Raw genomic sequence first — 17,272 nt, forward strand, 5'->3', positions numbered from 1 at the left:
ATAAACTGGAATTGCAGGGGACTGCTTAATAACTTAAGCGACATAAAAGACATTTTAGCAACATATTCACCTGTGGCCTTATGTCTGCAGGAAACAAACCTGAGTCCTCTACATGTGAATATTCTTAAAAAATACAAAGTCTTCCGCCGTGATCGAGAGCAGGCATGCAGGCTCTCGGGCGGTGTTGCCATCATAGTTAAAAACAATATTGCATCTCGTGAACATAGGCTCAAAACTCGGCTAGAAGCAGTAGCTGCCACACTTATCACGTATAAAACAATCACAATTTGCAGTATTTATATAGAGCCACACTTAAAAATAACACTCCATGATATCGAAGACCTTTTCAGCCAACTGCCAGATCCATGCGTAGTAGTTGGCGATTTTAACGCCCACTCTTCTTTCTGGGGCAGTGAAAAAACTGACACGAGGGGCCAAATTTTAGAAGACTTTATTCTGTGCAATAATATCTGCTTACTTAACACCGGAAAACCCACTTACTGCTCCCCGAGCTCCGGTAAACTGAGTTTTATTGATTTATCTTTCTGCTCATCATCGGTTCTTAGCGATTTTAAATGGGATGTCTTAGATAATCCGCATGGAAGTGATCACCTACCTACAACAATCAGTCTAACATCATCACCATCTATAATTCAAACCAAACCAAGATGTTGGAAGCTGCATTTAGCAGACTGGAAGCTTTTTAAAGAGAAAGCCGACTTGAGAAAACTATTTGCCGAAGATTTTAATGTCGACGAGTTAAATGAAAGATTTACCTCTTGTATTTTAGCCGCCGCACGCCAAGCCATCCCTCAATCATCTGGAGTTGTGAGACAGAACTGTAAAGTGTGGTGGACAAAAGACTGCAGGGAGGCAAAGAAAAAACAAAATAAGGCGTGGAGTATATTTCGCAGGTACCCCACACAAGAAAATCTCCTAATTTTCAAAAAGGCTAGAGCTAAAGCCCGCTATGTGCGTCGTACTGCTGAAAAAGCTTCATGGCAGCATTACATCTCTTCTATAAACAGTCATATAACATCCAAGGATATGTGGGCACAAGTAAATAAATTAAATGGCAAGTACTCCCCGTTTACAGTTCCTCTCCTTACAGACCCAAATACCCAGACAAGCATTCAAGAGCAAGCGGACATTTTAGGTGAACATTTTTTCATGGTATCTAGCTCATCACATTATTCAGAATCATTTTTAAAGTATAAAAGCCAAGCAGAAAGACAGAAATTACCTACTACTGGCAGCGTTCACGAATCATACAACAGTCCCCTTACACTACAAGAAATAAACACAGTTCTCTCTTCCGGCAAACGTACAGCACCAGGCCCAGATGAAATACACTATCAAATGCTAGCCCATCTTTCTGAATCCTCAGTTGAAGCACTCTTAAAATTTTTTAACAAGGTATGGATGTCAGGAGAAATACCGCAGGCCTGGAAGAAAGCCATTATTGTTCCGTTACTGAAACATGGAAAGCCACCAACATCCCCAAGCAGTTATAGGCCCATAGCACTAACGAGTTGTATCGCTAAATCGTTTGAAAGTGTTCTAAATATCAGGCTCATGTTTACACTTGAATCTCGCAAACTTCTCGACACACGCCAATGTGGATTTAGAAAAGGATGTTCGACAACTGATCATCTTGTGCGCTTGGAAAATACGGTACGAGAAGCATTTATACGCAGACAACACTGCCTTGCCGTATTTTTTGATTTAGAAAAAGCTTATGACACGACGTGGAGGTATGGAATCCTACGTGACCTGGGAGACCTTGGCATCCGCGGCAGAATGTTAAAATGCTTGAAAGAGTTTTTGTCCGACCGTTCTTTCCAAGTTCGTCTCGGTGCTACTCTGTCAAAACGTTTCACTCAGGAGAATGGTGTCCCTCAGGGGTGCATCTTGAGTACCACGCTGTTTATAGTAAAAATGAACTCCATAGTAAAAATAATCCCAACGACCATCATGCATTCAGTCTATGTCGATGACCTACAAATAGCATGTACATCCTCTAATGTATCAACGTGTGAGAGACAAATTCAATTAACAGTGAATAAACTAGCGACATGGGCAGATAGAAATGGTTTCAGGTTCTCTGCACAGAAATCAATAGCCGTTTTATTCTCACTTAGACGAGGTTTGCAAGTGGACCCTACAGTTTACCTCAATGACATTGCTCTCCCAGTAAAACACGAACATAATTTTCTAGGCATTACTTTCGACAGAAAGCTTACTTTCCTCCCCCACATAAACACCCTTAAAAAGAAAGCCTCCCAATCTTTAAATATACTCAAAGTGCTGTCACGTAAACGCTGGGGAGCCGACAGGACATGCCTTCTGCAGATTTATCGTTCAGTTGTACGTTCGAGCTTGGACTACGGTTGCATAGTCTACGGTTCCGCAAGACCCTCATACCTAAAACGACTAGACCCAGTCCACAACCTAGGTCTGCGTCTTTCGACCGGGGCATACAGGACGTCGCCTGTGCGAAGTCTGTATGTAGAAACCAACGAACCATCTCTTGAGGACAGAAGAACCATGCTAACTTGTTCATACATTCTTAAGATCCGTTCGCTACCAACACACCTCTGCTACCCCATAGTAACAAAGTGCCCGTCCAGAACCCTGTTCAACAACAAACCGCAAGCAGTCAGACCCCTCCTCCTCCGCTTCGAACAGATGTGCGAAGAAATAAAAATACTCGATACACTCCCCGACATTGCACAATGCCCTGATCCATTACCCCCTTGGTATAAATTTCCTTGTGTATGCGACCTTACTTTAACACAGTTTGACAAACAACAAACTCCACACGAACACATATTACAAGAATTCCTGACATTAGAGGAAAAATACAAAGACCACAATACATTTTATACCGACGGTTCTAAAACTACCTCATATGTTGGTAGTGGTGTCGTAGAAAACAATCGCCAGAAAACAGTTAGGTTGCCCAATTGTGCATCAGTGTTCACTGCAGAAAGTTATGCCATATCCATAGCTGTGGAAAAAATAATAAAATGCAATATTGAAAAGAGTATAATCTACACTGACTCCCTCAGCTTAATCACAGCATTACACTCTAAAAATGCAACAGAACCTGTAGTGGGAAAAATAATACATTGTATAACATCAGCCGAAACACGAGGTTACAAAATTAAATTCTGCTGGGTACCTAGCCATGTCGGAATCGTAGGTAACGAGACAGCTGACGAATGTGCAGCAGCTGCCCGAAAAGCAAAAATAGAAAAAGTAAATGTACCACGCAAAGATGTTTTGAAATTCATACAAAAAAAGCTCAGGGAAAAATGGCAAGCCTCATGGAAAAATGAAATAAACAACAAACTACACGTCGTGAAACCAGTTGTCGAAGAATGGAAGTCATGCAGTCACCAGAAACGCTTCATGGAGGTAATATTATGTCGCCTTCGAATAGGACACACGCATCTTACTCATAGTTACATTCTCAAAAAAGAAGATGAACCCATATGTGAAGACTGTGGACATGGACTGACGATAAACCACATTTTAATTTCATGTAAAAAACTCGAAAAGCTACGGAAAAAGCATTTCACTCTATTTTACACCAAACAGATACCATTCCATCCATCACTTCTCCTAGGAGAGAATGCAATTGTAGACATTTCATGTGTTTTTAGTTTCTTGGAAGAAACATCCTTCCTGAACAAACTATGATATCTTAACACTTCATTCCTTTTAAAAAAAACCATAATATACCTTGTGCTTGGCGCATGATAGCCTGAGTTGCTTATGCGCCATAAAACACAACAACAACATCTTCTCTCTCACCGGTCATGGGGCACAGACCGCGACTGCCTTCTGAGCCTTCTGAATAGTGTAGTTCTATCACGCATTGATTATTGCTCCATGGTCTATGGGTCAGCATCATCCTCTGCGCTAAAGTTGCTCGATCCCGTGCACCACCTCGGTCTTCGCCTCGCCACGGGCGCTTTTCGAACTAGCCCAATTGCTAGCCTTTATGTCGAGGCAAACCGATGGTCACTGCAACGAAGGAGACAATTTACTTCTCTAAATTATGCTATGAAGGTGCTGTGCCAACTGGATCATCCATGTCGCCGGCTCCTGCTTGACAAAACTGGCACAGCTCTTTTCTCAAGAAAACCATCTCTAACACCACCATACCCAATCAGAGTTGCCACGCATATTGAACATCTGGACGTTCCGGTTACCAGTCTTCATACAACTTCCATAAAAGACCTAATTGCTCCTTGGGAAATGCACGGTGTTAATTGTGACCTGTCGTTTCTTGAAGTGGGGAAGCACGCATCCCCTATTGCCATACAGCAGCACTTCATGTCACTTCAGGCAAAGTACACTTGTGATGAATACTACAGTGATGCTTCAAAGTCTGCTCAAGTGTCCTGTGCAGCACATGGACCGCAATTTTCACTTTCAAAAACACTGAACAGACATACAAGTATATTTACCGCTGAATGCCATGGAATCCTGCTAGCTGTGAGACACATTATAGAAAATAAAATACAGACATCGATCATCTATACAGACTCCCTCAGTGTTTTAACGTCCCTATCCTTTTGGAAGTGCCATAATAAGAACCCAGTCCTGAATTCTCTCTATAACACTCTTATGTCTGCCAATAAACTAGAACTTAAAATTACACTTTGTTGGGTGCCAGGCCACCGCTGTATACCAGGTAACGAGGCAGCTGATAGGCTTGCTGCATCAGCTGCCCTTCGAAACACTACAGACATTGACAACATATCATATCAGGACCTCAAGACACACATCAAAAACATGATTCAACAACAATGGCAAGAGGAGTGGGACACAGCAACTGAAAATAAATTACACACAATAAAACCAACAATAGGCAGGTACACTACAGAAAAACGAAACAGATTCAAAGAAATAGCTCTGTGCAGACTGAGGATAGGTCACACATACACAACACATTCATACCTTTTAACAAACTCTCCTGCACCACATTGCCCGAGATGCGGAGACCGACTAACAGTCATCCATGTTCTAATTCAATGTCCAAGACTTCAACAGCAAAGGAGACATCATTTTCCCGAATTACACAAGCAGCATATACCCACACATCCGTCCATCTTTCTTGGTGATGATCCAATGTTCTCTTTAGATAGGGTTTTTAAATATTTATTTAAAGTAGGCTTTTTATACGGAATTATTCATCAACGTGGGCGTAAGCCCGTTTCTTTTACTTAGATAGCTTTCTTTTTCTTTTTACTCGGACCACTATACATCGAAAATTCAATGTTTTAGGCCCTATACACCACTGTTTTTAGACTATACACTCCGAAATAACTTTTAGGCCCTATACACCACCGTTTTTAAGTTCATCATAAACACCACACATCGGACATTTTATTAACTTCAGTTGACACTTCACCCTGCGTTTGGCGCTCTTTGGCCTAAGATGCCCTTGCGCCAAAAAAAACCAGTTCATCATCATCATCAACTAGCCAGCAGCATACTAATCTTATAAAAAGCAGAAACTCAGCAATGCAAAAGTGATGTGCAAAACAAAGCACTACAGCCAAGGCACAACAGCCAGAATGGCAAATCCTCAAGGTATGAGTGAAGGCGGTAAGCAGGTAAACAGACTCAACCCGAATTAGCCAGCAGCATATTAAAAGCATAAATGCAGGAATACAATATTTACACTGAGGCCCATAGGTGCTGCACCAGCAGAACTGGAAAAAGTGGTCTTCTCTCTCAGAGATAAACATAGTCGGTTTTCGATCAACATCGCGATCAACCGAAACCTTTCCCGCGCTGCTTGCTTCAATAGAGTAAGCCTAGATACGAAACGACGTGTTTCCAGAGAGTGTCATGAAATAGCTTTCTTCGATGCAGTAGCGCTAGTGTTATACGTGTAAGAAATAAATTAGCAGTTTTGATTGGAAGCTGTTTGTCAATTAGATCATTGAGCATCCTATATTTCGAAGAAGGAAATTTTCGGAAAGGGGCCATTCACGGGACTGCTGGCTCGAGGGCGATAAATGGGCATGACCTCACTATTGGCGACACAGCCCGAGCTGTCCGGATGAAAAGGGGCAGGCAGAGCTGTTCCATTCTCGGAGTGTGGTCGCCGCTCGGAGACAAGAGCGGGAGCCGTGCCACGTGTTGGGAAAGCATGTTCCGCCACCGGCTGGGGCTCTTTTTCGGTCCAGTCACCCCCGACGGCTTGTCTTCAAACGCTTCGCAATTCCCACAATGCCGCACACTGCGTGTGTGACGCAATGCACCGCGCAGCCCATTGCTTACCCTGGACCAGACGGACTGTCACCGGGCACGTGCTGGCCCTTCTCAGCGAAGCCGCTCCATTGCGCACCTTTGTCGGTGGGCGGTGTCCCCCGCCACGGACCCAGGGCTTTTGAAGGTCGATCGAACGGTTCGTTAGTCTTCGAAGCATTCGGACTTGACGAGCTCTGTGGGGTCCTGGCAGTGGTGGGGCGGTAGCTTGTACTTGTAACCCCGGTCCATAAGCACTGTTTGGTCTGCACACGCACACACGCACACACACACACGCGCACACACACACACACACACACACACACACACACACACACACACACACACACACACACACACACACACACACACAAAAAAAAAAAAACTAAATCAAGAACGCGCGGAAAACTCTTTTAATAGGGGAAGAGGGGAGAGGGGTGGAGAGGCTTGACGATTTAGGCCAGTTACTTCCTCGATCAGTCAATTGAATTACCCCTCTCAAATTTGTTTTCGTATAATTTGTTTCATAGCTGGTTTGCTTTCTCCGTTCGTCGTTCTTGCGAGACGTCTCGTTTTGTTTAATGCCGCAAAATTTTCAGCTCGTTTCTTGTTCGGGAGTGGCAAATGGGGCGATGTCGGTGACGTCCATTTCCAGTACTGTCTGATGAAATGTGGTCCGGGCTCAACCGCTCCTGCTCGTGGTTTATATCGTTTGCTGAAGCGTATCGCTCTGAGCGTGTGATGGCGTCTGCGGTAATGGGCCGGTTTCAGGAACCACTCCGCAGTTACCAAGTTGCATTAGTACAGTTTTGGGAGGGAATTACCGCGCCTATTTTGCAATAGGATATTTTTTTTTTTATATATACCTTGATACAGTAGGGCTTCGTTTTACTTATATTTGCATTTTTACACGCGGCTGTTACCATAACGGACTCGTGGTTGTACTTACGTTTTCTGCAGTTCCCATGACCACTAGTGATTCGATTAATATCCCTACCCCACCGCACAGAAGCCCACCTAGCGGCATTAATATGAGATTTCTGCGCATTGCGCCGATTTGGAAGAAAAGGCACGTTTTCCCGACGTTTGTTGGGCTTCTCAGAGACTCCTTGTCCGAGTTCGCTCAGTGCGGGTTGAATGCGATTCCGCGAATTCTTCGCCCGGCAGCTGTGAATGTGTGCGCGCGCGCATAGAATGTGTGCGCTCGGGTAAAAGAAGCCCTATTGTGTGCGCCCTTCCTAGCTTTATTATTCTTTTTTTCACGTTGGCGGCGTTCACTTTGCACGTTCACGCGCTGCACCTTTCGAAAGTTCTGGCGAGCACTTCATTTTCCTTTTTCGTTGAACTTGCCGCGTACATATAAAAGAGGGTGAGAGGAAAGGTTTGAAATTACTTCAGATTTTCTCTCTTGTCCGGAAAGGCCGTGGTAATATCAGCGTGTTCAAGTAGGCTGTTCTTTTTTTTTTTCTTTCTTTCTTTTTTTTTTTTTTAATATCCAGCGGCGTATTAGTTCTCTTGCCCTGTTAAGCCCAAGGCGGCGAATTCGGTCCCGGAATTTCGATTGAGGCGAAGTGCGGACAGGGCGGGCTATGCGCAGAGATTTCAGTAGTCCGGCTGAATGAGTATTAAAATGCCGCCGTTCATTCGAGAGGTGGAGTGGGAGGGTGGATTATATCGTGCCGCACGATGCGTTTTTCTTTTGCTGCTGCGCCTTTGACAGTGAGAGCCGTTAGCGTTCGAGACGAAAATACGGGGCTGTCTACTCTCCACCTCGCTCTCAGTTCCCATCTCGTGAGTACGCGCGCGCTGAGCTGTAGGGAGATGGACAAACCATTATTTTGGCAAGTCTAACGATTGAGCTTGTTGATGTGACGGAAGCACTCGTGTTATCAGCCTTCGCGCGGCTTCAAGAATGAATCATGTTGGGGTACTCGACTCCGCCCCAGCTTTATTCTAGTTTCACGTGCCATTTCTGTTATGAAGTCTGGGGGTACTCGACGAGAGCGACCTCTTCCTCTGACAAAGACAGGGAGAGCCCGCCTAGTGCAAAGCGCACTTTCGTTCTTTCTGACCAGTGGCGCCATTCTCGACTCTCGAGTGTACGTTTCGTGCGGGGAATTGTCACATATCCCGGAGGAGAGAAAACTAAGAAAAAATAAAACAAATTCGTCGGAGCGGCGTTTCGGTGCCTTTCTGTTCGGCCTTCTTCGTACGGCGGGTGAGCGGAACGTCGACTGGGCGCGTGTTTCGGGCGCGGCATCGTATTGTTCGTCGCGGCGCGGGCGGATCGTGATTTATCTTCCGCGGTCGCGCGAGCAACTGTGTGGCGGCCAAATGGGACGGGCGTTCCCCGACTACGACGACGTGAAGGGGGTGACGCGGCGAGGACATGAGGCGCGCAGTGTGCGCGCATTTGTGTGCCGGCCTCCATGCGGACTGCGGCAAGAATGCGCCGATGGCCGTAGAAAGGCACTAGCACATATATACGTTCAGGATGGATAGAAACAAGTTTTGTGCAAAGAAAAAGAAAAGTTTAAAGGGCGCCAAGGCTGTTTCCGACATAATACGGGCAAGGCGTTCTGAGGCTCTCCGTCGGTTTCCTTTGATTTCGTGTACCCATCTTCACCGAGGATCCTCAGGCGTGACCATGGCTTCATTGAACGGACCACACATATACGATGAAGTTCAGCATCTCGCTTTTTCAGCACGTGTGACTTTGTCTGTCGTCTCGGCCCACTTTCCGCACACTCTGCGCCGTTCCAGTGGTCTAGTCAACGCCTCACCTTGCCGTGGTGCAGGTTATCGCCACTCCGCAATGACGACGCGCTACAGTGTTGCGAGTGGTCCCGGTGAGCCGCCCGCGCCGTCAAGGCTATCTGTGCAACGCGGCCTCTTCTCATCGAACTGGCTATATGTAGGTTTCAGCATTTCCGACCGCAGTTTCCGGCAAGTTTTTTGGCCGTTTCGTTTTTTTTCGCCCTAGTCTAGCTAGGAAGGAAATGTAATTTGGTGTGTTGCTGTGGCAGATTGTGGTTGGTGGCTTGCGTTCCGGTTAATCCGGCTCTCTTCTCTCCCTTCCCCGTGACGCTTTCCATACTGCCCTGCGCCGTTGTGACGGCGGTGCGCGGCTATTTCTTATCCCCCGCCAAGCAGGAGGCTGCTGCTCGGCGAATCGAGGAGGAGGAGGAGGGACGGCAGCGCACAAACTTCCGCGTGAGTGTGCGCGCGTGCGCACGTTGTCTCGCGTCGAGGCAGCAGCAGCGCGGGGAAGATCCCGCAGTCGCGTTAGCCCGGTCGCGTGGTTGCCGCCGCCGCCGCGCTCGTCCCGCTGACCCACAAAGTGGGAGAAAGCCCCTTGACCCACATTTTCCACTTGCGTCTCTGGGTCACAGATTTTGTGTGTTGCGCGCAGCCTCCCCCTCCCTACCGGCGCTCCCCTCGCGCAACAACCCCTTCCTTGCCCGCCGCTTACGTAGGCTGTATACGCAATCTTTTATTCGCCGGGTTGTGGCTTGTTTGCTCCTGACAAGGATTCTGCATCCCGCTTCGGGGGCAGCCCAACTTGTGGCTGCTGCCTGCGTGCGTGCCTTTGCCCGTCAAAGCGGCGTGCCCGCCTGCCAAGGGACTCGGTACCGCAGCGGCCGTTGCGTGGAGGCGTGTCTACGGCGGTGGCACGCGCCGCTTGGCAGACCTCTTACCGCGCTGCGGCCCGAAGGTTAGACGCTTGGGCTCGCGCTGCGGCTACCGTAGGTTTCGCTGGTGTATGCGACCGGCCGGCTGCACGAGAGATGGCGTGGGACTCTGCTTGCTGCGATACCGCTTTATTACTGGAGGGGCTGGCCAGCGCACTGCTGGGTGCCTTGTTGCCAGCACACACACACAAAAAAAAGTACTTGGCAGTGCAGCGGGCTGCCTTGGAAAGTGGGTCGCGTGTGTGTCCCACTGTGTTGCCGGGGGAGCCCACTTCCTGGTGAAAACTTTCCGGCGATCGACGCGGGGTTGCTGCCACGCTTTGCTAGCGTCGCGGTTTTTTCTGTTTCACGAATAGGGAGGCTGCAGAAGAAAGAAAATCGGCTCGTAAATAATGCCTGCTGGTAAATGTGGTAATGCCAAAACATATACCATTAGTAGGCCATTCATTCACTCGACAGCTTTTACTCCCACAGGACATTCTGCGCTGCAGGAAATGTCAGATAAATAAAAATGGGGACGTATATTTTGTGTTTACTAAGACTTGGTAACAGCTAGATGCAAATGGGGAAAATCTATAGGTGCATGCATGCACAGTTGACTTGTTTAAAGAGCGGTGAACTGGACCTTTTCTTATTTTCTTAGTGAGGTGGAGCTGTTGACTTGTTTTGGATCACAATACTGCATATGTACTCCAGCTCTACCCATATTGCCCCCCCCCCCCATAAATGTCTTGAAATGGGTCCATGTGTCATCGTTTGAGTTCCATGTAGCAAGTGTCCATTGACTTGGAATTAATCTGCTGTTATCTTCCTTTTCTTTTGCTCTGTGCAGGTCGGTCACAGACCCTCGAGATGGCAAGCGAGTGGCCCTCAAAAAGATGCCCAATGTTTTCCAAAACCTGGTCTCCAGCAAGAGGGTTTATAGGGAAATCAAGATGCTCTGCTTCTTCAAGCACGAAAATGTAAGTCCTCTAGTGTGTGTGGAGGCTGTGCTCATTTGAAGAGTACTGCTTCATCAAATGCACTTACTGTCCTGTGCTTCTTCCTGCAGGTTCTGTCAGCTCTGGATATCCTACAGCCTCCACATCTGGATTTTTTTCAAGAAATGTATCCTGTTTTTTACATATTTTTTTCATTAGTTCAATTCTTAGATTTTTATCTTTTCTTAATGACATTTTGTCTTCCACTATTGTTGTAGAAATAGTAGCTGTTTGTTGTGCTCACAAATTTATGCAGTGGAGCAGTTCCTTTGGAGTTGTTGTGTTTCTTGTCTTTTGACCACCTTTATTAAAATGCTTCTGCTTTAATTACATGCCATTGTGTGGTAGAAGTAATTAATGAGAGGCAGATAAAGCAGCATATAAAAAGCAAAATAAGGAATTGTGGCAGAATGCAAACAGGTAAGTGAACAAAAGGAACAAGCAAGACCCAGACAATGTAATTTAAATTGTAATGTCATATTGTGTGGTGCTCTGCACAATAACCAGATTCCTTGACAAACTCTGCAGCTATGTTACAACGGAGCTGATGCAGAGTGATCTGCACAAAATCATCGTTTCTCCTCAGCCACTTACTTCGGATCACTTGAAAGTTTTTCTCTACCAGATCTTGAGAGGTGAGTGTTGACTCCTGTATTTTATTTTATTTTCCTAAGATTTTTGCTCTTTTGGCATGTTGTGTGCCAGGGGCTAGCCATGTAACAATTCCTTTCGTCCTATGCAGGATTGAAGTACTTACACTCTTCAAGGATACTTCACAGAGACATCAAGCCTGGCAACCTTTTGGTTAACAGCAACTGTGTTCTTAAGGTAAGTGCATTGTTGTATTGACAGTTTTGGGGCGGCACTTGGACATGTTTTTCTGAAGGTTACTAATTTTAGAAAAATTGTGGTATGCGCCACATACACTGAGCTTATACAACTTGGTGCTCACTTTCACAGTGCCTAAAAGGACACTGTGGAGAACCTCGTTTAATTATAGTGTTCAGTAAAAATAGATTTTCTGACCTCTTAACACGTTTGTGACTGAGAACATTGAACGCTAAAAATAAAATAAAAAAAAAATTTGCTCAGCAATAGATTCGTACTTGTGACATCTACGCTGATAAGGAATGGTTTCCACTGTTTCGAAATCAGTGGCAGTGTAGCCTAGCATCTGTGGGCGACAACCAAGTATCTTTGTTGACGCACACAACTTACCAGTGAAATGGGCCAATGATTGTGACACTTGTAATGAACCTCCTCACACCTGTAAGTGTTCAGTTTTCAGTGTAAGTGGCCTTTGATACAGGCCCACTTCAGTCTGTATTCAGCATCCCTTTATGGTTTGAGAGGGGCATGAAAGGCAACGGAAATCCAGAATGGGTGTTTGTGGTTAACTCTTTGCTGTGTACACTGCTGTCATGCAGATCTGTGACTTCGGGCTGGCCCGCTTGGAAGAGCGGGATGAGCAGCGACACATGACACAGGAGGTGGTGACCCAGTACTACCGTGCCCCAGAGCTGCTGATGGGGGCGCGCCACTACGGCTCAGCTGTCGACATCTGGTCTGTGGGTTGCATCTTTGCCGAGCTGCTGGGGCGCCGAATCCTGTTCCAGGCGCAGACTCCCATCCAGCAGCTGGAGCTGATCACCGAGCTGTTGGGCACCCCCATGCTGGAGGATATGAAGCATGGCTGCGAAGGCGCCCGTGCCCACCTGCTGCGGCGCCCTTCTAAGCCACCCTCATTGGCCGCCCTGTACACCCTCTCCCCGCAGGCAACTCACGAGGCGGTCCACCTGCTCTGCCAGATGCTCGTCTTCAACCCTGTACGCATACGCTCCTCACCACCACCTCTCTCTTCTTGTGTGTGTGTAATGCGGCTGGAAATATTGGAGGTCACTTTGCTTTGAAGATCTGTGCTCTCTGAGAACACAGCAAGTCTTTTCCCTTGTTTTCTTTTTTTTTTTCTTTTGTTATTGTAAGAAGTATTTGAGTGAGCCCTCATCTGCTAGGAATTTCATGCCAAGCGTTTGTTTTATAACCGTGTAATGCCACACAGCACCATGTGTGCCATTGTGCCTTTCTGTCTTTGAAGGTTGGAAGGAAACATTAGGGTCCAGAATATAACCTTGTTTTTCATTCGTGCAATATGTAACTGCCCCTTACTTCAGAGTTATATCTTCCCTTAACGTTCTGTTGCGAAAGCAATGCTGCTCGCAGTTTGAGCCTTCAGCGTGGAACGGCGGTGAGCACTATTGACCTTTGACCTTTAGATGACCCCCGTAGACGACCCCAAGCTGGCAGGAGCTGCCAACTTGGGTCTCTCGTTTCACATGGGACGGTTATGTCAGAATCAGCCTGCCAGGACCCTGGCATTCACGCTACTCCTAGAGCCCAATAAGGCACGTTCATATGGCTTGGTTAAAGAGGGGGCTTTATATGTGGGCTGGCAGGAGCTGCCAACTTGAGTCTCTCGTTTCACATGGGACGCTTATGTTAGAATCAGCCTGCCAGGACCTTGGCATTTCGTTACCCCTCTAGGCTACTAAGGCACATTCATACGGCTTGGTTAAAGCGGGGCTTTATGTGTGGGCTGGGGAAGAAGAAGAATGCTCGGTCACCCGCAGCTATTGCTTTCGCTCAATATTTGGTTCAGCAGCATTGAACTCTTCTAATTGTTTCTAAACAAGTCTGAAAGGAGAGTTCACTGGCACTCCACATCGGCTTGGAAAAATTGTATTTCTCCACTAATTTATTTATTACTGTTGTGCAAATTTGCCCTTCCTTTGGTATTTGTCAAAGGAAAAAGTACAAGCTGATTTTATATATGGAATGTTAACTGGGTGCAATGCCGGGGCTGTTGTGCCCAAAGCTTGTGTCTAGCTTGAGCCTTAGATGGTAACATTGGCTGACTTTCATTTATCTTTGAGCAGGGGTCAGCCAACATCCTTGGCTAGGGTAGGGTAGAAGGGGCATGTCAGTCCACGACCTGGATGTGTGACACCCCAATCAATTTCTCTGCAGCAAGGCCACACTGTTATGAGAACTTGCTACATTGTCCATTTCATCACAAATCTACCCATATTGCTTAGTGTACGATTTGCCATGTGCAGCAGTGAGGGGTAAACTGTCGGTGCCTTTCTTTTATGTGGTTCTCTTGGCAAGCTGGACAAAGATGTGCGTATGTGTCTCGCTTTTTAGGACAAGCGCATCAGCTGTGCAGACGCACTGTCACATCCATACCTAGAAGAAGGGCGACTGCGCTACCACTCGTGCATGTGCCGCTGCTGCCAGAGTACGCCGGCTGGTCGACACTACGTGGCTGACTTCGAGCCCGTCGCACCGCATGCCTTTGACGACTCATTTGAGTCTGAACTCCTCTCGGTGCACCAGGTGAAAGGTGGGTGCTCTAGCCATGCTGTCTGAAAGTGAATCCTCGTTCTTATTCGTCCTGCTATTTGGGTCTCACAACTGCCTTCGATGGCTATATTTGCAGAAAAGCTCCACAAGTTCATTCTGGAGAGGTGTGCCACATCCAACCGGGTGCCCCTCTGTATCAACCCTCTTTCCACTGCTTTCAAGAGCTTTGCCAGGTAAGTTGCGCATTACACTTGGCCGGTTTCATTCCTATCTGTGTCCTATTATAGGAGCAAGCTCGTACTCTTGAAGCAGTTTGTTAGCTATTATTTCACACTAGGCCAGAACAGTGTTATTTGATGCTTGTGGTTAATGTGGTCCAAATTGTAGTGTTATCTGATGCAGCGGTTCAGTTGTATTGCATTTTTGCAAATAAGGTAGTCTGATACTGTATCATCCTGTCATATTGTTGTCACAAGAAGTAAGACAGGGCACTGGTGGAGTTTAATCAGGTGCTGGTGGCAACAGGAGAGGTGGCCTCACCTGTTCATAATGTGCGCTGTCTCATTCATATCTGGGCTCTCACTGGCTCCGAACTGGTTATCATTTTCTGCCTCCAGACCACATAAGAGTAATCCTTTCTGGCTATGTGGATGTTGAAGTAAAAATACAGCAAATCACTGATATTATTTTGCACATTCGAAAATTTTTGTTGCCAAATGCAGTCTCTTGAAAGTGATAAACTTGGAGAAACGTACAGTTTAGTATGCGTTTGAGCAGACCGTCCTCATAACGCTAGTGGCGGGGTGGGGGGGGAAAAAAAAGCAGCAGCAGCCTGTGTTTAGATAGTGTTTGTAATTTGAGTAGCATTATTGGTGAGCGCGGTAGCCGCAAAATTGGTTTAATTGGACCTCGTGGACACTTGTTGTTGAGAATTGAACTTGCCTACTGGCCTGTGGAGACAGGTTTTTATGCTTTGTGATGTTCAGTGGCCCAGATAAGTGCAGCTGTAATTGAGCCAATGTCCTGTCTGCAGTTCGACAGTGGCACATCCTTCAGAGCTGCCTCCATCACCGCACCAATGGGAGTGACACGGGCGCCCTCCCCTGCACCACCCCTGACCCCTATTGCCAGCAGCCCAAGGGGCCCAAGGGCTGCTGCCGCCGGTGCCGCTTCACCGCATTCACCACTGCAGTCACCATTGTCATCATCGCCACCCGTCGACGGCGGCACTGCTTCCTCGGGTGCCCCAGTGGCGCTGCTAGCACATCACCCTCAATGCTCTCGACATCCGCACAAGCTGCCCACACCTCTTGACGACGGGGGGCAGAGTGTTAGTCACTTAGTGACATGCACGCGCGCACACACGGGGTCAGTGTTGACGGGGAGGCCTCTTGGCTAGGGGTTGAGATGCGAGGGACAGTCTGGTGGTTGATAAGCAGCTCATGGCCAGCCAGAAGGAAACATGAGGCTGCTCTGAGAAAGGTACAAAATTTGGGCTCACCCGATTATACTGAGTGGGAGAGCTGCTGTCAGAACTGCAAATGAAGAGTCCCCCCCTCCTCCTTTTCTTTATTGTTTTTTGCTCCTCACTTGCTGGGAGGAGGAGGAGCATTCTGCATGGGCCTTCTTTTGTCTCTTCCCTTGTCACGCTGCTTTTTTTTTCTCCTTGGCTTTTTTCCCTCTCAAGCCACTTCAGCACGGGATGACTGCTTTTTCTTGCGCCCTGTTTGTGCTGTTTAACGAAGCCTTTATTCAAGCTGCTTAGCGTGTTGAGTGCATTGGGACATTTGAGGCGATGACTCTGTTCCTGGAGGAGTGGCAATCGCCCAATGAGGCCTCTGTCTCATTGGCTGACAGCAAAGCCTGTAAGAAACTATTGCACATGTGGGTGTGTAGGGGGTGAAATTTTGTGGCTCCATGTTGCGCCTGGCCCCAATATGTCCCATTTGCCTATGTGGCGAATTTCCTCCCTTTGGCACTTGAGGCTTAATCAAGGAGACTATTAAAGCATGCTGATACTCTCCCTGCACCTCTGCCTTTCATCCCTCCTTTTTCTATTGACCTTTCCTTTTGATCGGCACACACTTTTCACACGTTCCCTGTGTGCATTCACGGGTCATGGAAAGTAAGCATTTGTGTTCATGTTTCTGTATGTGTGTATGTGCATGGGTGTGTTTGCATACTATGTTTGTGTAATGCAGAACTTGCCACAGGGGTCAAAAGAAACCACAACAAAAAAAAAAAAGTATGGTCTGGGAAGAAGAGCTGTTATGTAATGTCTTACTGTGATAACTGAATGTCATTTCCCTCCTATCATGTGTGTTCGTCGCACGCTTTCATCCCCATAGTAAGGCCCAACTCTGTCAGTTAGTGACAAGTGCTTGCCGGCTAGACCACTGGCACTGCTATGTCGTAGATGGTCGGGGTGTTGCTTTCTGTTTGCTTCTTTTTGGTATCGGTGCTCGATTGCTTGTGACTGCTGATTCTGTATGTATTTGGCTACTTTCCTGCACATTTAAAATTGCAGTCTGTGCTGAACGTTTATGGGCTCTCCTAAATCACTGAGGTACACTTTGGCACAGTACAACGGACAGCAGTTCACACTTAACCTCTGCAGTCATTCTAAGAATAGTTCTGATCATAGTCCTCCCTGAAACTGCCGATTGCCAGCCAATCATTGTGGGAAGCATCTTGTACTTATCGGCCATTAAGAGCCAAGACAAATGGTCACATTCTTGCCAGCACTAGCTCTTCTTTCTGATTAGCCGATGCAGCAATTCCCTCCTTTTTTAAAGCTGGGATTCAACTGTGCCAGGTTGAAGGCACAATGGGAGGCGATGCCTTTTATCAGCTTGAGGCATCAGAATTGCTAGCATGTGGGATGGTAAGTGAACCCCCCTTCCCGTTATTTTTATGAAAACTCATCTTGCTGTGTCCTGTCATAAAGGCTGAGAATGTTGGCCTCATCAT

General features: G+C 46.9%; 1 protein-coding gene across 1 annotated transcript in view; it reads left to right on the forward strand.

Annotated features, from left to right (window-relative positions):
* Nucleotides 1–15,528, forward strand: part of nmo (serine/threonine-protein kinase nemo) — a 67,856-nt gene extending 52,328 nt beyond the window's left edge. Inside the window, exons 2-9 of the mRNA XM_084598072.1 lie at nt 10,795–10,924; nt 11,014–11,069; nt 11,471–11,577; nt 11,685–11,770; nt 12,370–12,768; nt 14,144–14,342; nt 14,439–14,535; nt 15,336–15,528. Of these exons, the coding sequence (XP_084454198.1) occupies nt 10,795–10,924; nt 11,014–11,069; nt 11,471–11,577; nt 11,685–11,770; nt 12,370–12,768; nt 14,144–14,342; nt 14,439–14,535; nt 15,336–15,390 (1,129 nt within the window). The 3' untranslated portion in view covers nt 15,391–15,528. The remainder of the gene's footprint in view (nt 1–10,794; nt 10,925–11,013; nt 11,070–11,470; nt 11,578–11,684; nt 11,771–12,369; nt 12,769–14,143; nt 14,343–14,438; nt 14,536–15,335) is intronic.
* Nucleotides 15,529–17,272: the final 1,744 nt, after the last annotated feature.

This window comes from Amblyomma maculatum, chromosome 3, assembly GCF_055883805.1.
Source record: "Amblyomma maculatum isolate TAMU_Amacu chromosome 3, ASM5588380v1, whole genome shotgun sequence".
Classification (NCBI taxonomy): Eukaryota; Metazoa; Arthropoda; class Arachnida; order Ixodida; family Ixodidae; genus Amblyomma; species Amblyomma maculatum.